This window comes from Arabidopsis lyrata (genome assembly GCF_000004255.2).
Source record: "Arabidopsis lyrata subsp. lyrata unplaced genomic scaffold ARALYscaffold_6, whole genome shotgun sequence".
In the NCBI taxonomy this organism is placed as follows: Eukaryota; Viridiplantae; Streptophyta; class Magnoliopsida; order Brassicales; family Brassicaceae; genus Arabidopsis; species Arabidopsis lyrata.
Genome location: NW_003302550.1, coordinates 25,034,234 through 25,053,204, shown reverse-complemented (window position 1 = coordinate 25,053,204; position 18,971 = coordinate 25,034,234). Strand labels below are relative to the sequence as shown.

The window sequence follows — 18,971 nt, the reverse complement described above, 5'->3', positions numbered from 1 at the left end:
TAGCTAGAACAAATATATTTAATCACGTTCAAAATTGATCTTATACGAATACACTTATAATTAATTTAATTACAATATGTAGTACTTGCTTACCGGCCTTCTTATAACCTTCCTTCACCTCTAGCTCATCGATTGAATTAACAAACAAAAACAAATCCAAGTCAAGCTAGTGATCTTAAATCCAGCTCATTCATAGATCTATTCACGTGCCATGCAAAACGATGCATATATATAAGGGACACACACAAAGACATGTAAGTATTATACCATCGACCGATATAATTAAGCTACATATCCTCTCTCAGTTAATTCCCTAATTTTCCATGGCGGCTAACAACAAATTGACCCTCGTATTACTCTCCCTGCTCCCTCTCATCATCTTCTCGGCAACAGCCACGTCATCAAAAGACTACGACACGAAGGCTTACGTGCACTCATGGTGCCGGACAACCTTATACCCGAAACTGTGCGTCCGGTCGATGTCTCGTTACGTCCGTTCACGGGCGGTGCAAAATCCACGGGATCTGGCCCGATTCGCGCTCAAAGCCAGCCTATACAGAGCCAAGTACACAAAGGCGTTCTTGTTAAAAGAGGTAAAGAACCTCGAGACGACGCTGAGGCCCCAATACTACGCGTTGGTTCACGACTGCTTGAACCAAATAAGAGACAGCGTGAACCAGCTGAGCCTAGCCATAGCGGAGCTAGACAGAGTCAGCAGGAGGCAGGGAAAGAGCCAAGGGGATCTACACTGGCATATAAACAACCTGCAGACGTGGACAAGCACAGCTCTCACAGACGCCGAGACTTGCGTGAGTCAGTTCCCGGGACGGAGGATGAGCAAACTTAAGGCTACGATTAAAGGGAAAGTGAAGAATGTGGAGGAAACAACTAGTAATGCCCTTGCCTTCATCGAGTACTACGCTGCTGCTAGGTACCGAGCCAGACGTCCTTGAGTTGAGCCTTGTGTGTGTTTTGATCATCTTGTCTTAAATTTTCCTCTTTTGTTACTTCTTTATATATGTGTGTAATTGTTAACCAGTTGTGTAAATCCAAAAGTTCATATATGACAGTAAATTGTTATAATTCAATAACAAACAACAAAACAGCTTTGCGGTATACTATGATGATATCAATATTATTATCGACCTAGTAAAATATAGCCCGTCTAGCTCAGTTGGTAGAGCGCAAGGCTCTTAACCTTGTGGTCGTGGGTTCGAGCCCCACGGTGGGCGATTATTTATTTATTTATTTTTTTCTCCTATTTTCGTAAAGAGCTGCATTTTAAATGGGCTTTGAAATTAATGGGTCAGTCAGGTTAAGGCCCATATATTTTAATAAACTTAGTACTTCCAAACCCGACCCGGTTACTTGTATGCGGAGATCAGTCTCCATAAGCGAAGCTCTAGAAACACCGCCATTAACGGCTCGCTGCACCATTTTTGATCGTTGATCAGTCGTCGATCCTCTTTAGCGATTTGATTTTAGTTGTCAAATTCGAAAAATGGAATCGGTCATTGTAGTGGCCATTGCATCTGTTATCTTCGGTGCGTTGATCGCCGTGCTCTTCTTCGGTAACTACTTCCGGAAGCGGACATCGGAGGTGCAATCAATGGCCAAAGCGGAGCCTCAGGATCCGATCCGGAATCCCAAATCGAATCATCCTGCTCCCAAGAAGAATCATCCCAAATCTCAAGCGTCCGACAAGGTAGGTGTTCGGAGTTTAGGGATTTGGATGAGCTGACTTTAAACCTTCTCTTCTTCGATTAATATTGCTTGTGGAATGCAGAACCAGAACAAACGGCACCATCCGTTAGACTTAAACACGTTGAAAGGCCACGGTGATGCTGTTACTGGACTCTGTTTCTCATCCGATGGAAGGAGCTTGGCCACAGGTTAGCTAATCCCCGTGAAGAAGAAAGATCCTAGTTAAAACATTTTGTTGGCCAATTTTTGCTATTTTACAATTCTGATCACATTTGTTCCTGTTTCTGGGGATAGCTTGCGCTGATGGAGTGATCAGGGTGTTCAAGCTAGATGATGCCTCAAGCAAAAGCTTCAAGTATTCCTTCCTATATAAAATTTTCAATAGACGATGTTAGCCGGTGGGAGTTTACTTTCCAAGCCCATTCTCATGATCTAACTCCTTCTTTGCTTTCTAATCTCCAGATTCTTAAGGATAAATCTTCCTGCTGGAGGGCATCCAACCGCTGTGACATTTGCTGACGATGCCTCATCTATTGTTGTGGCTTGTCATCATATGTCTGGTTCATCTTTGTACATGTACGGTGAAGAAAAGCAAAAGGATCCGCAAGGGAAGCTTCCTCTTCCTAGTATCAAATGGGACCACCATCATATTCATGAGAAGAGAGCAGTCCTTACCATCTCTGGAGCTACTGCAACTTACGGTACTGCTGATGGAAGTGCTGTCATTGCCTCTTGTTCTGAAGGTATGATTTTTCCATGGCTATCATACAATTGATTTTTCTAATTTTAGCAGCATGTTGCCAAACTGTCTTTGACTGGAATGCCAGAGATACTATTCTACTTCGCATCACACTCGTAGCCGATACTAAATTAAAATTTGTGATTATAAATTGCTGAAGGGTGATTATAATTGTGTGGACCACTATCACCAATCAAATGCTTAATATAAATTCCTGTATTCCTTGTTATTCGCCAGGGACTGATATCATACTTTGGCATGGGAAAACTGGGAGGAATTTGGGACATGTTGATACAAACCAGTTGAAGAACCACATGGCAGCTGTATCCCCTAATGGCCGTTTCTTGGCAGCTGCAGCATTTACTGCAGATGTGAAGGTGAGTTTTTGTTTAAAGTCAAACCATCACGAGTGTATGTGTGACTGTATCTCATGTCTTAGTAAGTGTTTTGTAGGTGTGGGAAATTGTGTATCAGAAAGATGGTTCTGTGAAGGAGGTTTCAAGAGTAATGCAACTTAAAGGCCACAAGGTATCATTCACTACCTAAAGCATGATAATGCTTCAATCCATCTCCACGATATAGACTTTTTCTCACTTTATGCAATCGTTTCATGTTAAAACCAATGCTATGGTATCCAGAGTGCAGTGACTTGGTTATGCTTTTCTCCAAACTCAGAGAAAATCATCACCGCTTCAAAAGATGGTTCAATAAGAGTCTGGAACATCAATGGTTAGTAGAATTGTTATTAAATGTCTGCATCATTCTGATTGTTACCAAATGCAAAACAGATCCCTGGTAACACAAGGGGATCTGTTCTGGAATTTATGATAGATGGAAGGATTTTGATTTATCAAACAAATAACCTGAAAGGCGTTGTGTAATTTGGTTGCAGTCCGCTATCATCTTGATGAGGATCCAAAGACTTTGAAAGTGTTCCCGATTCCACTTTGCGACTCAGGAGGCAATATGTTGCACTATGATCGTCTCAGCTTATGCCCAGAGGGAAAGATATTGGCAGCAAGCCATGGTTCCACATTGCAGTGGTTATGTGCTGAAACTGGAAATGTCTTGGACACAGCTGAGAAAGCCCACGAAGGTGATAGATAATCTCTCAAAAATTCTGTTTGCAGGCTATTCAAAACCATACCACATACCTCAAAACTATTCAAAGCAAGTGATAGGAAATGTAACAATGTTGGTTGTATGTGTAGGGGATATCACATGCATTTCTTGGGCACCCAAGGCTATCACAGTTGGTATGTGTCTGTCTGTTTCTTTCTTGTATGGACACAGTTGTTTGTGATCTGAATCTCTTGTGGTGTTGTTGGTTCTCAGGGGAGAGACATGCCATGGTTTTAGCGACATCAGGCGATGACAAGAAAGTGAAGCTCTGGGAAGCTCCAAAGTCACAATCTTTGTAGACTCGCATACACGGAGTCCCTTGATCACATGAGGAATATTTAAACGGCACAACTTTCTAGGAAAAAAACTCTAATAGGTTTTGTTTCGAGTCCCGAGCTGGGATCAAATGAGGGGTGGTTTAAGTGTCTTATAACTTTTGAATTTTTGGATTTTGCTTATAAAGGTTGTACAATACTCACTCTTCTTCGTTTTCCAAATTTAAAAAGCACACAACAACAGTATAAGATATATGAATGGATTATAGTTACTATATGCATTTTTTTTTCTTCTTATTAGGAAAATGATGGTACATACATATAAAAATATTTATGTACCATATAAAAATGATGGTACATACAACCAAGTGAAAAATATTTCTGGACGTGGACATCTGATAGTCTGATGGGCTTTTCGGGGCAAATTAAAGAATGGGCCAGAAATATGAAAGGCCCACGTAAATCCCGAATATAACCTAAAAAGCACACTCTTTATTAACAGCCAGAAATTAGGGTTTCTCTTAGTCATCTTCAGCAGTCAGTGAGCATCCAAAGGAGAAAGAGTGAGAATCTGCCACCATGGGTCGTATGCACAGTAGAGGGTTTGTTCTTCTTCTTCTTCGCATCATAGTTACGCCAATTGTGCAATCTAACATGTCCGTATCATTTTTGTAGAAAGGGTATTTCAGCTTCTGCGTTGCCTTACAAGAGACCGCCTCCGAGCTGGCTCAAGACTACCTCTCAGGATGTAAGTTGATATCATCTCTGCTTTTACTCTGTTTGGTTGAATGAATCATGACGCCTTAAATTATTACATTTGACAGGTTGATGAATCAATCTGCAAATTTGCCAAAAAGGGGTTGACCCCTTCACAGATTGGTGTGATTCTCCGTGACTCTCACGGTATCCCTCAGGTCAAGAGTGTTACAGGAAGCAAGATCCTGAGGATACTCAAAGCCCATGGTGTGTTTTCAATTTCCCAATCTTACTCTCTGCTTTTGTCATTTTAGCTTATGATGCTAAAATGTGATAATTTTACTTGCAAGGCCTTGCTCCTGAGATCCCTGAGGATCTGTACCATCTTATTAAGAAGGCTGTTGCCATCCGTAAACATCTCGAGAGGAACAGGAAGGACAAGGATTCCAAGTTCAGGCTCATCTTGGTTGAGAGCAGGATTCACCGCCTTGCTCGCTATTACAAGAAGACCAAGAAGCTCCCTCCCGTCTGGAAGTAGTGAGTTACCTTATTCATAATCTCTTGAGGACATCTTGCTTTCAGTATCGGAAGTCACTTGTCAAAGTGGTTTGGTCTCTATATAGGTAGTTTTGTCTATATAGGTAGTTTTGTTTAGAATGGCTTATGAACTATCATTCTTGGCCACCCTTTTGCATGAATGAACCCACCTGTTCTCTATGCATTGCACTGACTTAACACTCTCCATCTGCAGCGAATCCACTACCGCGAGCACCCTTGTGGCTTAAGCTGGAGTTGGTTCACCTTTTGGGAGGAGGAAGATTCTACTAGTCTGTTGCTTCCTTTTTGTTTTGATAAAATCTGAACTTGAGTCTTCATATTTCACCAGGATTTGATGTGTTTGCCTTTTTCTTTGGAATCTTTAAACTCCCTTCTTTAAGAGAATCGTATGATCATGAATTTAATCTTTAAACTCCTTTCTTATACACATGATCATGAAATCACCAATGGAACCATCAACAACCCTTTTAAGCATTAGTATACCATTACAGCGGATTGAACTGAGAAACAAGAGATTAGGAACAAAATAGTGATGAGAGTGACAAAGAATGTAATCCCGAATTAATGGTTCATATAAATGGTTTGAGTAAAAACATATACGGAAAAGACAGGGTATGAGCCGGCCAAAGAACCAACAAAAAGAGCAAGTGTTAAAGAGTGAAACAATCACAAGAATCTCAGAATCAAAAAAGAGGCTACAAACTCAAGGCAGATGGTCAATCATCAACTTGCAGCTTTCTTTCCGCCATTGTAGTAACCCAAATACCATCTCGCAAACTTCTTGAGACCCGTCTGAAGATTGGTGGTGGGTTTGTACCCGAGCTCTCTCTGCGCGGAACTGATATTAGCATGAGTGAACTGCACATCCCCGTTCCTCGGCAACTTCATAATGTTCCTCTTGGCCTTCACTTTCAGAAGTCTCTCGAGAATGGTGACAAGATCAGTCACTGGAACGGGCGAAGTGTTGCCGAGATTGAAAACCCGTAACTGAGCCGCACCGCGCTTCTTACCACCACTACCTGTGCTCTTCTCAGCGGTGTCCAAAGCCCCCAAGCAGCCCTTGACAATGTCATCAATGTAAGTGAAGTCCCTAGCCACGGTTCCATGGTTGACCCCCTCAAAGATTGAAATGGCTTTCCCTTTGAGAATGTCTCTGGTGAAGAAGAAATAGGCCATGTCAGGCCTTCCCCAAGGACCATAGACGGTGAAAAACCTCAAGCCAGTAAGAGAAAGGCCATAGATGTGATTGTAAGTGTGAGCAATCTCTTCACCAGCTTTCTTAGTAGCAGCATAGAGACTAGCGGGTTGGTCGGTTCTGTCTTTCTCGGAGAAGGGGACTCTAGTGTTCAATCCATAGACAGAGCTAGAGGAAGCCCAGACAATGGCGGGTTGGGGATTAGCAGATTTGCAAACCTCAAGGAGATTGACGAAGCCAGCGATGTTACTGTGAACATAGGAGCTTGGATTTTCCATGGCGTACCTGACACCAGCTTGAGCAGCCAGATGCATAACGTGGGTAAAGGGGACAACTTCAAAGAGCTTCTTCAAGAGAGCAGCGTCATTGATGTCTCCTTCAACCACAAAGACTCCGCTTCTCTCCAAAAGGGCTTGCCTTGCTCTCTTTAGCGATGGATCGTAGTAATCGTTGAAGTTGTCCAGTCCCAGAACGCCATCTCCACGCCGTTTAAGAGCGGCGGAGACATGGGTACCGACGAAACCGGCGGCTCCGGTGACGAGAACAGAGAAACCGCGGCGGGTACGGACACGGGCGGAGGATCTGACCCGTTTCTCCCAAGCGGGTCCTCCCCAAGAGTAGGTACGAAGAGAACGGCGAGAAGGATCGGGATTGGAGGAAACAGGAGATCGGTAGAAGAAGATGAAGATCAAACCAACGAAGACGAGAGACCAAAAGGCGAGCTTGGCGACGGAGGATTGCCACCGGGTACGGTGGAAGTAGGGCTTGAACTTGCCAGGCGTGGAAGGAATATCATCAAGATGCGACATTTGCTTCATTGGGAAGAATATTTACCTCCCCAGAGAATCTTCTTCTTCTTCTTCTTCTTCTTCTTTGAGGTTTCTTTCTTTTCTTGGATTGGTTTGTTTGGTGAGAGAGTTTATAGGCTCTCCGAATTGAAAGGGAAGATCATGAATTTCAAGATTTTGTTTCTGAGTCTCTCTCTATTTTTGGGGCTTTTTCCTTAAATTTATTTCTTTTTCTATTTTCTCTCTCGAAAATGTACAAAAACTATGAGATTTACACACAGAGAAGAAGATGGTCAAAGAGGAAGAGATTATGAGGATTTAAGGGAGAGTCAAAGCAGCTACTCCTCTAGTTTATCACTCTAGTCTTCCAGAGGTTTAGTTTCACACTTGATTAATTAGTTATTATCTTCTTAATTTAGGTAGATTAACTTTTGGTTTTGTAATCAATGAAGCTTTGATCATTCTTGAAGATGGATCTTTTTTGGCCCGCCCTTTACTATCTTAGTTTAGGGTTCTTAATGAATTATGGCAACAAATGTATGTATAATAGCTTTCTGATTCTAATCGAATCACCAATCAAATACTGACTGATTCATCAAATTCGATGCACTAACATCTATAGCTCCTTGTAAAATACTACCAGGATTACAAAATTACGCACACAAATACATGTTTAGGTGCTGCCCAAGGTCGTCGTCACGTGCAACGCCTTACTCGTAACATGCATGTTTAGGGAATAATTAAATCAAACTTGCAACTTAATACCGAGGCACATTGATTTACCCATGGGGTACAAAAAAGCAAAGAGTAATCTTCAAGGAATAATAATATAACAACACGCATCTACTAGGCTGCATATCTTATATAATATCCATCAAAGCTCTATTTCATTCTTCAAATTTCCATTATCACTTATTGTAAGATAAAAAAACACATAACGATATTGATTTATAGCGACTAGTGAGTGAGTCCGGGTAAATGCATGTGGAAAGGCACAAACACTACGTAGAAAATGTCTTTTATGATGATGTTGTGCAAAAGAGAGCTTAGCTTAGCAAAGGTCTTTAGCGGCTGCAACAACCGCATCAACCGTGAGTCCAAATTTCTTGTAGAGCACATCCGCTGGTGCACTTGCTCCAAAACTGTCTACACCGATGGCTTTTCCTTTGGAGCCAACCATCTTCTCCCACCCAAAGGTCGACCCTGCTTCAATGCTCACTCTTGCTGAAACCTCTGAAGGTAACACACTTTCTTTGTATTCTTCGCTTTGTTCATCAAACAGCTCCCAACTCACCAGTGACACTACTCTCACTGCTCTTCCTTCTTCTCTTAGCTTCTCTCCAGCCTTTGCAGCAATCTCTAGCTCCGAACCTGTCCCCATCAGGATTACGTCTGGTTTGTTACCTGTGGAGTTGTCTGAGATTACATATCCCCCCTTCTCCACTCCCTCAACCGAAGTTCCAGGTAGATGAAGCAGCTTTTGTCTGGACAGAGCCAGGATCGAAGGCCTCTTTCTGTTCTCTACAGCAACTTTGTATGCCCCTGCAGTTTCAGTTCCATCCGCTGGCCTCAGCATCAAGATGTTGGGCATGGCACGGAAGCTCGCCACATGTTCTATAGGCTGGTGGGTCGGTCCATCTTCTCCAAGACCGATTGAATCATGGGTCATTACGTAGATAACCCCTGCTTGAGACAGGGCAGAGAGCCTGATGGCAGCTCTCATGTAATCTGTGAAGACAAAGAATGTAGCACAGTAAGGGATGAGCCCCGGGCTGTGACAGGTTATGCCATTGCAGATAGCTCCCATGCTGTGTTCCCTGACACCAAACCTAAGGTTTCTCTCTTCAGGTGCGTTCTTTTGGAAGTCCCCAAACATTTTGAGCAATGTCATGTTGGATGAAGCAAGGTCAGCACTCCCACCGAGGAACCCAGGAAGAACCTTTGCAAGGGCATTAAGACACTGTTGAGAGAGGTTTCTTGTTGCATCTGCAGGACTCTCGGGCGTGTAAGTCTGGTAAAAGAGGAGAATAGAACCATATTAATCCCACCACAGAGATTGACTCGACATTTTAACATCATGTTACATTCTAATATTGCTCTTAACATTCCTTTTTCATAGATTGAAGTTGATAAAGTTTTATTCCCCTTTGCTCTTGATATTTCAATTTTCGGAGTTAGGTTTAAAAACAAATAGATTATTCAGGCTTACCGGCAATGATTTTTCCCAGCCAGTAGGTAAGTTAACAGTAACTATGGATTTCAGTTCTGCAGCTTCTTGTGGGTACTTGTTCTCATAGTCAGCAAACTTAGCATTCCATTCTGTTTCAAGAGCAGCTCCTTTAGGGATATGACGACTCCAGTGGCTGCAAAAAGTGTGCCATTAACATCATAGTAACTTCTGTACATGACAACATGCTCAGTTAAAGCGACTAACCTCTTGACATCTTCAGGAACATGGAAAGGCCCATATGGCCATCCAAGATTCTTTCTGGTAGCATCAACTTCTTTTTCACCCAGTGCACTTCCGTGAACACTGTAAGAATTTGCCTTGTTTGGTGATCCGTAACCAATTGTTGTAGTTATCTGCGCATTTCAAGAAATGAACAGAATGTTGCATTTATATAACAACAAAATCCATAACCAAGACAAGGGTGTTTTGACTGCTGCAGTAGATAACTTAAGTAAGAGAAATAAGAAGATGGCTTACCTTGATCAAAGTGGGTTTGTCTTTAACAGCCTTAGCTTCCTTAATGGCAGCACGAATTTCATCATAAGCGGTGTTTCCATTCTTGACCCATATAACATGCCAACCAAGACCCTGGAAACGTGTTTCCACATTCTCGGTAAAGGCAATCTCCGTGTCACCGTCAATAGAAATGTGGTTGTCATCATAAAAGGCAATGAGCTTCCCCAGACCCCAGTGCCCTGCAAGAGAACAAGCTTCATTTGCAATTCCTTCCATCTGACATCCATCTCCGAGAATAGCATACCTAGGAAAAGCTGAAGTCAGTTCCTTCCAATGTGAAAAAAAAAAAAAAAAAGCCACGAGAGCATATAGTATCTTACGTGTAATGGTCGACAATCTGATTGCCAGGTTTGTTGAATCTGGCAGCCAAATGCTTCTCCGCAAGTGCCAAACCAACAGCATTTGCAATTCCTTGCCCAAGTGGACCTATACAGAAGAAGAAAACATAGTAGCTAGTCATATCCAAGGATGAAGAATTGCTTAAAAGCTTTTGAGTAAAATCCAAAAAAGAAAAGAAAGAAACCAGTGGTGACTTCAACACCAGGAGTCTCAAAATTCTCGGGATGTCCTGGAGTCCTACTTCCCCACTGACGGAAATTCTTCAAATCATCTTCCTATTCACAAACCCAGAATATATGTATGTTAGAATCAGATCCTTCAAAAATAATCAGATCATTGACATACCCTGACACTGTCGTAGCCAGCGAGGTGAAGCAAGGCGTACTGGAGCATGCAACCATGACCGGCAGACAAAATGAAACGATCTCTGTTGAACCAGTAAGGGTTCTTTGGGTTGTATTGCATCACTTCGTCGAACAATATATGGCCCATCGGGGCACATCCCATAGGCAGTCCCGGGTGACCCGATTTGGCTTTCTCCACCGCATCGATCGCCAGGAACCTGATCGTATTGACCGATTTGTCTACCAGAGACACGTCCGTCGCGGCGGCGGATATCGGAAGAAGGAGGCGGCGGCGGCGGCGGAGCGTAGGGGAAGAAGAGCGAGTGAAGGAGGCTCTGAGAGCGGAAAAAGAAGGGAGAGAAAGGGAAACATGGAGATCCGTAGGAGGGAGAGGAGGAGAAGAACGATTCGATGAAGGTCGAGCGAGGATAGAAGCCTGTGATGATGAAGTCAGAGACGCCATTTTTGAGAGAGATTGCTGTTGCCTGCCGACGAGGCGAATATTGTTTGTTATATGCAAAGTGATGACAAACAATATTCGCCTATTTCAAACGCGGCTCGACGAGGCCGGTTTGGTGCAACAACCCCCGTCTATTTCATAACGCCGTTACTTTGTATCTCACTTTGGGCCCAAAAGCCCAATATTTTTAATCACTTACGTTCTATTTAGGAATATTTATGACAAATGTAGAGGTTTCAAAGATCATTAATTATTCTAAAACTCTTGTTGGATGCTTAATTCAAAATAACTACCACATGCATCTCTTTTTTTTTGAATAACCGCGGGTCTCCCAAAGATTTTCTAGGCCCAAAGACTAATCCCACGAGGCTGACAATTCCCCTATGTAAACATGCCAGTGGTCGTGCCTCGAACCATGCATCTCTTAGTTGTTTTTTTTTTTTTTTTTAAACGGGCTTTTCATTAAAGGGCCCCTTCCCAAAATGGGCTTTGGCCCGAGAACATACATCCAACAACACAGGTACAAAATGCAAAACGGAAACCCTAAATCGACGCCGGAAAAGAAGCTCTTGGCCTGGTGGACAACGTGAAACAGGGAGTCCGACACAGAAACGCCGGCAGAAGCAAGGTCCACAACATTGCGGCGGAATCGACGGATCCAGAACGTTGACGGGAGCTTCTGATTCCCGGCGACGTGCCTTCTCCGACGACCTACCAACCCGCCACAAACCTCCCAGCAAGGTCAACTCCCCGACAACACGAGCCGCCGATGACAGCTCCCCTTCCTAGCTAGCCGCCACACTCAGCCATAACCCTTCTTTCCCGATCCCGACGACTTCCCGACTCACAGAGAAGCGAACCTATCAATCCGGCCAAGGAGGAAGCAAAAACGCGGCGGCAGCAAACTCCGGAGGCTCAATCCCGAAGAAAGACACCGTACTCCACGCCAGCCAACTAGGACCCAAAGATCCACGGTTAACCTCCACGGCAAACGACTAACCCACCTTCTCCTTGACGACTTCCGCCGCTGTCGCAGCGGCCGGCGCAACGGGTGAGCGACGAGAAGATCCGCTGCCCATACCGGCGTCCTCAACCAGACAGGATCCGCAGCAGATCTCCTCTCCGGCACACCGGAGCCACAACAAACATCGATCCGGAGAGAACCACACCACCGCCGACGGAGAAAGGAACGCTCTCACCCCTGAGCACCGGAGGCAGGCTCGAGACCGGCGGTGAAGGACTGAAGAAAACTAAAAAACCTAGATCTACTTACGTGTGTTGTTTGAAACGGATACACTCCTCGATCGATCGACCTTATCAAGGTCAAGATGCTAACCAAATCACGACGATCACTTTTGGCCGGCGTTCCATCAAGACAGAGTTATCTCACTTTGCTTCTTTTCAATTTTTATATTTAAAGTTTCTTTCTAAATTTCTTCATTATATATATATATGTTGTAATTAATACCCTTTATTTTTTTTTCTCAAATGTTTCATTATTCTCCAATATGGAAACCCTCTTGAGTCTTGAGGATAATTAAATGGTTCCTTCTCGATGGGGTGGATGATTTTTAATATAAGGGCATAATAATCGTTCAATATATATATGACTTACTTAGCGTTAATGGTAGTCGCATAGTGCTTAAATCAACGACGAGTTTAAAGTCACAAAATTTGAGTCTCGGCGATGAAATTGAGTGCCACAAGTTTCAATTGTTTTTTGCTAATCCCTATATATCTATAACCTACACTCATCAGATTCAGATATATAATTGATTCAAATTATAGTTAAACAAGTACTATTTGATATATATATTCTTCATCGGAAATTAATTTGCAGGCCAAAGCTTGCATACAAACTGATCAAACCCTAACCCCTCTTACCTCCATACGAAGAAATACAATCAATAATTCAATATCATTATTCACCAATGCATATGATATCAAGATAAAAGACTTGGTACACAATTATCATTTATCTTACAATAATAATACCCATACAATCTTGGATCGAATCCTTATGCATCTATATATATATATATTACTATATATTATATATATCAACATGGAAAAGGTTGAGTTAACGACACCACAGGTCTAGCTAGCGAGCTTCTGCGTAGTTCATCAGGGTTGGGAGTTGTGGTAATAACAAAGGTAAGAGGGGTCAGCCATAGGAGCTCCAATCTGAGAGTGAGGCTGAAGAATCCTCACCTGCCGTTTCAAGAACTTGGTGTAACGGATGGCTTCGTCTAGCATCGAAGCTGTGTCCATCTTTGCACCGCCAGGCACGATCCTCTTAAGAATTCGGATCTTCTCGCTGATCCTTTCCCGACGCCGACGAGCAACCACCGTCTGAGGATCGTCGCTTATCTTTACGTTACGGCGGTTCGGCTTAGGGACGGTGGCAGGGTCGATGTCTACGGGCTGCATGACGGCGATCATGTACTGCATCTCCTTCATAGCATCCATGTCTTCATCGTACTCTTCGTCTTCTTCCAAGTGAATTAGGGTTTCGGGAGGTGGATCTAACATGAGATGAGGATCATGGAGAAAAGCTGCGTGTTCTTGTGTGATAAGATCATTAGCTTTGTTCCAATCCATGAGGAGTTGATGAGGCTGAGGCTCCATCATGCTTCTTTTGGGGCTGTGGTTGGATCTGCTTTTGGACAAGACACAAGAGTCGCACAGTCCTTTCTTTTTATACTTACCATTTTCCATTTTCATCTTTTCTTTTTTCTCAATGAATATATTCTCTTTCCAGAAATATACACATATGTATTTACTGATATCTTTGACTCCATTAATTAATTATTTTACTTCATATGTCTCATTTTATAATATTTTTTAACCTTTTTATCTCTTTTAATTGATTAGATGTTTTGTAAGTTTATATGTAAATTTTTAATTTATTTAACATTTTGTTATTATTTTTATGTGGTTGCATGGTTTTAAATTAATTCCTATGTAAAATGTCCTTGAATTAAAAAATTGAAACTTTTGAAAAGGATTTTAACCCAACCAGGACATTAATATTTATATAGGTTAAGTATACAAAATTTTCCGAGATTCAAACTTGCTTCATGTTGAGGTGTCTACTAGTCAAGCTTGCTTGGGTTTAATTATTGAACTAATTTATGTTGTCATGTCCCGTGGTCTGTATTTTTCGGACTAAATTTTGCGTTTGAAAATAGTTAATTTTGTATGTCTTAGATGTTAAATTTTTTAGTAAGTATTTCCAAGTATGGTTGCTCAAACTAATATACTGATTCCCAATATCGATCAGTTCTTTTTATGTAAAACAAAAACAAAAAACAAAATTTTAAGTTTTAACCCACATTATACGTCAAAGAAATTAATTAGTTTCAAAATACAAGATTTTAACACAAACAATAGTACAACTACCACCGATATTTTTTTAACCTGACAAACCTTTTCTTGAATATACTTTCTCCGTTTTTTTATAAGTGATGTTTTAAACTTTTAGTTTTGTTCTTAAATAAATGATGTTTTCAATTTTTAATGCAAAATTAATTACTTTTTTATTGGTTTTGAAGATTTATATTTTGTATATTATTTTTTTATTGGTTGATTAGATAATAAATGATGTTTTAGTTTAGAAATAAACAAAAATTAAATAATGTTTTAATCTATCTGCGTTCTCCTAAAATATCACTTATAAAATAACGGAAATAATATATTATTATTTATTGTGAAAACAAAAAGGTGATGACATCATCGTGACATGGCCCAGCCTGAACAATTTTAATTAGATATATAAAAAATTGTTATTATATAAATATCATTATATATTACTTCATTCTATTTAAAATTATATAACTCATGTTTAATTCTGGAATTGTTTTCAGCTTTTCATAACTGTTAATTTTGTTAATAATGTTTCGTAAATTATCATTTTAAAATATATCCTAGAATTCTAATTAATTATAGTGTTGTGTGAAATGAAGAGTTCGACACATAATTAACTAGCCAAAATTCCGTACATGTGATTAATTTGGCAAAAGGAAACTAAAGAGAATATCATCAGATCATGATTAAAGCTAAGTTTTGCACCAAAATTATATATTGCCGTTTACAGACTCGATATATTTCTACCTTTTTGGCTAACTAATTTCATGGACTCATTTGTGCTAGTTTATATAAACCTTGTTATAACCATTTAAATTTGTATACGTACGTACGGAGCAATACAAGAAACACATATAAAGCAAAATCCTATAGACCACAAAAGATAGAAGAAATAGTGTGTGGTCAAAATCATGGTTACTCAAAAAGAAAGATCAAGAACAAGGGATTAAATTTCTAGGGTTTTTCCTAAGGACGAAGAAGGAGAGAGACTTTACGAAATTAGGGCAAAAAAGGAGCGTTGCACTTTGGTGTGGATATCATTGCCATAAGGAAGCATAAGTCGCTCTTGTAATAGTTACTCAACACATGTCTCCATTTTTAGTGCTCATTATTTTGACCTAATTTTCTTCTCTCTCTCCTCTTCTGACAACTCCTATACACCAAAATAGGCAATTTAACATCATTGTTCTTCTATTTCTTGTCTTTCTTCTAAAACCCACGGTTTCTTCGACATTTTCTTACAAGCCCTTTTAACGGCCTTGATTTGATCTTAGCTAGGATCAGTGGCGGACCTAGAAATATTTATTAGGGGGGTCAAAATATCACTAAAATAATTAATAATTTTTAAAACAATAAAAAAGCAAAAAACACTTTAAAAAAAAACACATTTTAGGTTCAATATTTATGGGTGAAGCAAACAAAAAAGGTAAAAATATGTGATGAATTGTATTAAAAAAAGTAAGAAGTAAAAAACTATTATAAAATTTAAAGGGTTTAAATACAAATTAATAATTTTTAGAGGGTCATAACAGAAGAAATATAAACAATACTATGAATCTTAAAGGACTGTAACATAATTTCAGAATTTTAGGAGGGTCAAAAGAGAAAGAAATATAAACAATACTACAAATCTTAAAGGACTATAACACAATTTAAGAATTTTAGGTGGGTCAGCTGACCCCCTTTAAGTCTTAGTAGGTCCGCCCCTGGCTAGGATATATGAGCTGGATAGGATAAATGACTTCTTCAACGTTCTCTTTATGATTTATGGTGTCAATTTCTAGTTCTTAAGTTGTTTTATTTGACGATTTTACGGGATCTCTCCCCCATAACTCATTACACGAAGTGGGGACGTCTTCATCGACATTAAGGTATTGTCCATGGTTTAAATTCTCAATTGGATAAGTAAACTTATAATCACCACTAAATTATATATATACTAATTAATCGGTCTATTAAGATACCGTCTAAAAATGTCGTTGTCAAACATGAAATTTCTATATGTTGCGTTCATTTCATAGGTATAAAATCAAAAAGCTATAAACATAAATTTTCAAAAGGAGATAGAAACCTCACATCTTCTTTTCACATTTCCTTTAATGAGTTCAAGACAAAATACCCCGTTTCATGCATTAATGTTCATACTTGTTATAAATTCATCAACAATATACTATTACTATGCAACATCAATTAATTATAGGCTTCCTACTTTCGTCCTTTTTATTAGTTAGAGCACCATTAATGGTAAGCTCTTAGATGAAATCTTAGGTTAAAGTTAATTAAAATTAAATGATAAATCAGAGTTAAAGCTAAGCAACGTTGCTTAGCTAAGGAACGTTGGTTAATCTAAGAGGCGAGACACGTGGCTGTATTGTGTAAAACAAAAGAGAGAAATTTTTTTTGATCTCTCTCTTTGCCGACTGCGAAAACAGATCTATTAGTTTTGATCTGTGTCTGAGAAATTTCGATCTGGGCTTGACTAAGATTAAGCATCTGATGACTTTCTTGTTTTTTTCATCTAAGAAAAGCAAAACGGCGGCGAAGATGGATGTGGCTCGGATAAAGCTTATAAGGAACAAGAGATTAGTTGTGGTGAAGCAAATGAGGCGTGACATCGATGTTCTTCTTCAATCCGGTCAAAATGCCACCGCTTGAATCAGAGTATCACTTTCGTGCTTCACTTTTTAAGAGTTTTTTCCCTGCAATTTTCAATTCAATGAAGATTTTGCTTTGTAAGTTATTAATCTCAAATTTTTGTTGTGTATCGATGCTCGATCCTCCGGATTTCGCATCAAACAGAAGATTTATCGAGAAATGAATGATACAGACTGTTAGTCTAAAATCGTTTGTGATAATCTGAATTATCTTGATGGGTTTTTGTTGATTTAGTCGTAGTAGAATCTGATGTTGAATCTTTGAGTGATTATTCGTATTATCAGCATCACTAGTTAAAGATTCTATCTTGATTTAGACGTGGAAGTCATGAAAATTGATTAACAAGATTCTAACCTTTGGTTCTGTTTTGCTTTGTTTATTAGATGAATGGACAAGAAGAAGTGAAAAGGAATCAAGCATGGAGAGTTTAAGTGTTTGGACTTATACTTGTCTTATGTTCTCAGTCTTTTAGTTAATGATCTATGTCTCTCTACTCATTATCTCAAAGGAATAAAGCATGGAGAGTTTATCTTGACATCACAAGTTTTTCTGGTTCATGGCAATGATGATTATGGTCTTGAATTGTTGTGCTTTCACTATGTTTGTGAAGTTGGTGCCATAATGTTACCTATTATTAAGCCTTCCTGTCAAAACAGAAGATGGATTTGCCTTAACTAAGGTGTTGTGCATTGATCGACTGTTCTTCATGCACATCAAGCATGGATTTCAAGGACTTGGATGCAAACATGTTTCTACCCAAATGGAAATTTTCTGCTTGCTGCTTCTTCCTATCGTCAACTTGATATGTTTTGTGATTGTTTGAATGATTGCACACAACAAAACATTATTTTTATATGATGTATTTGTGTTCTTTTCCTAGTTTGTGATCTTGTACCTAACTCTTTATTTTTTCCATATATACAATATTTTTGTTTTACAAAAAACACAAACACTTCTCTCCATCTCATCAAAACACTCTTTCATTGCTATATATGTATTGTAACCAAAATTTTAAGAACACTTTTAAGAACAAAAAAAAACACTTCAAATTTAACCAAAACATTTAACCAAAATATTTAAACTTTAAAAATTAAGTTTTCATTTGCAACACATCAAGAAGCTTGCCGTAAGTATATCGAGCGTGCTTTTGGAGTTTTGCAAGCTCGATTTGCCATTGTCAAAAATCCTATTCTTAGTTGGGATAAGGTAAAAATAGGAAATATTATGCGAGCATGTATAATACTTCACAATATGATAGTAGAAGACGAACGAGATAGGTATACTCAGTATGATACTACCGAATTCGAACAAGCGGAATCTACAGGAAGTTCACGGGTGGATTTCACATATTCTACAGATATGCCTTCTAATTTCTTCGATAATAGAGCTCGAGTTCGTGATCGAGGTATGCATCAACAATTGAAGAATGATTTGGTCGAGCATATATGGACAAAATATAGAAGAAATTAAGTTTAAAACATTTGTGCTTTATGTTATTTATGTTAGAAATTGTATCTTATGTATGTTTTAATTTTTTTTAATTTGCAACAATTATTAAATTTTCTATAATTATAAATTTTATTTTTATATTAATATTTTATTTTCTAAGAACCACGTGTTAAGAGCCTACCATTAATCACACAAAAATTATAACTCAAAAATACTATCTCTTAACAATCACTTTTACAAATAAATTATTTAAATATTACTAAGATCTATTGCTAAGAGTCTACCTATAATCATGCTCTTAATATAACACTTGCAATTGGAGTAACTCTTACAATGAGAGTGAATAATCTTATTATAAAACTTCAAAATGATGAGAATTTTTTTGCTTACGGTGACATTAACAGAAGCTTTTTCTTTGTTGATACATATATCCATCTATTTTCTAGTTGTTTTGGGAAACACTAGACATGGCATATATACTTCCCGAAAACTCTATGAAGCTTAACTCAAGAAAATTGGGGAAAAGGTTAGAAAA

The 18,971-nt window shown here is 39.3% G+C and overlaps 6 protein-coding genes and 1 non-coding gene across 7 annotated transcripts; 4 read left to right on the top strand and 3 right to left on the bottom strand.

Annotated features, from left to right (window-relative positions):
- The first annotated feature begins 123 nt into the window (after window positions 1-123).
- LOC9309042 (pectinesterase inhibitor 9) lies at window positions 124-1,121 on the top strand. The gene has a single exon (XM_021023052.1). The coding sequence runs from the start codon at window positions 324-326 to the stop codon at window positions 951-953; it is 630 nt and encodes a 209-aa protein (XP_020878711.1). The 5' UTR covers window positions 124-323; the 3' UTR covers window positions 954-1,121.
- Window positions 1,122-1,159: 38 nt separating this feature from the next.
- On the top strand, window positions 1,160-1,232 carry TRNAK-CUU. The gene has a single exon. It is a non-coding gene; the product is annotated as a tRNA-Lys (tRNA).
- Window positions 1,233-1,377: 145 nt separating this feature from the next.
- On the top strand, window positions 1,378-4,115 carry LOC9311113 (transducin beta-like protein 2). The gene is made up of 10 exons (XM_002875000.2): window positions 1,378-1,705; window positions 1,787-1,892; window positions 1,999-2,059; window positions 2,167-2,447; window positions 2,681-2,820; window positions 2,897-2,971; window positions 3,082-3,172; window positions 3,336-3,539; window positions 3,655-3,699; window positions 3,779-4,115. The coding sequence occupies exons 1-10, from the start codon at window positions 1,502-1,504 to the stop codon at window positions 3,862-3,864; spliced, it is 1,293 nt and encodes a 430-aa protein (XP_002875046.1). The 5' UTR covers window positions 1,378-1,501; the 3' UTR covers window positions 3,865-4,115.
- A 65-nt stretch (window positions 4,116-4,180) lies between these two features.
- LOC9309041 (40S ribosomal protein S13-2) lies at window positions 4,181-5,510 on the top strand. The gene is made up of 5 exons (XM_021020516.1): window positions 4,181-4,442; window positions 4,516-4,588; window positions 4,665-4,803; window positions 4,887-5,073; window positions 5,288-5,510. The coding sequence occupies exons 1-5, from the start codon at window positions 4,420-4,422 to the stop codon at window positions 5,319-5,321; spliced, it is 456 nt and encodes a 151-aa protein (XP_020876175.1). The 5' UTR covers window positions 4,181-4,419; the 3' UTR covers window positions 5,322-5,510.
- Window positions 5,511-5,589: 79 nt separating this feature from the next.
- On the bottom strand, window positions 5,590-7,436 carry LOC9309040 (UDP-glucuronate 4-epimerase 3). The gene has a single exon (XM_002872925.2). It carries the CDS (start codon window positions 7,105-7,107, stop codon window positions 5,818-5,820), a length of 1,290 nt encoding a protein of 429 aa, XP_002872971.1. The 5' UTR covers window positions 7,108-7,436; the 3' UTR covers window positions 5,590-5,817.
- A 471-nt stretch (window positions 7,437-7,907) lies between these two features.
- Window positions 7,908-11,042, bottom strand: LOC9309039 (transketolase, chloroplastic). The gene is made up of 7 exons (XM_002872924.2): window positions 10,508-11,042; window positions 10,347-10,437; window positions 10,144-10,249; window positions 9,785-10,067; window positions 9,512-9,660; window positions 9,287-9,440; window positions 7,908-9,088 (listed from the first exon to the last, which is right to left on the bottom strand). The coding sequence occupies exons 1-7, from the start codon at window positions 10,967-10,969 to the stop codon at window positions 8,129-8,131; spliced, it is 2,205 nt and encodes a 734-aa protein (XP_002872970.1). The 5' UTR covers window positions 10,970-11,042; the 3' UTR covers window positions 7,908-8,128.
- Window positions 11,043-12,834: 1,792 nt separating this feature from the next.
- On the bottom strand, window positions 12,835-13,725 carry LOC9311112 (transcription factor IND). The gene has a single exon (XM_021023520.1). It carries the CDS (start codon window positions 13,688-13,690, stop codon window positions 13,091-13,093), a length of 600 nt encoding a protein of 199 aa, XP_020879179.1. The 5' UTR covers window positions 13,691-13,725; the 3' UTR covers window positions 12,835-13,090.
- Between the last annotated feature and the right edge of the window lie 5,246 nt (window positions 13,726-18,971).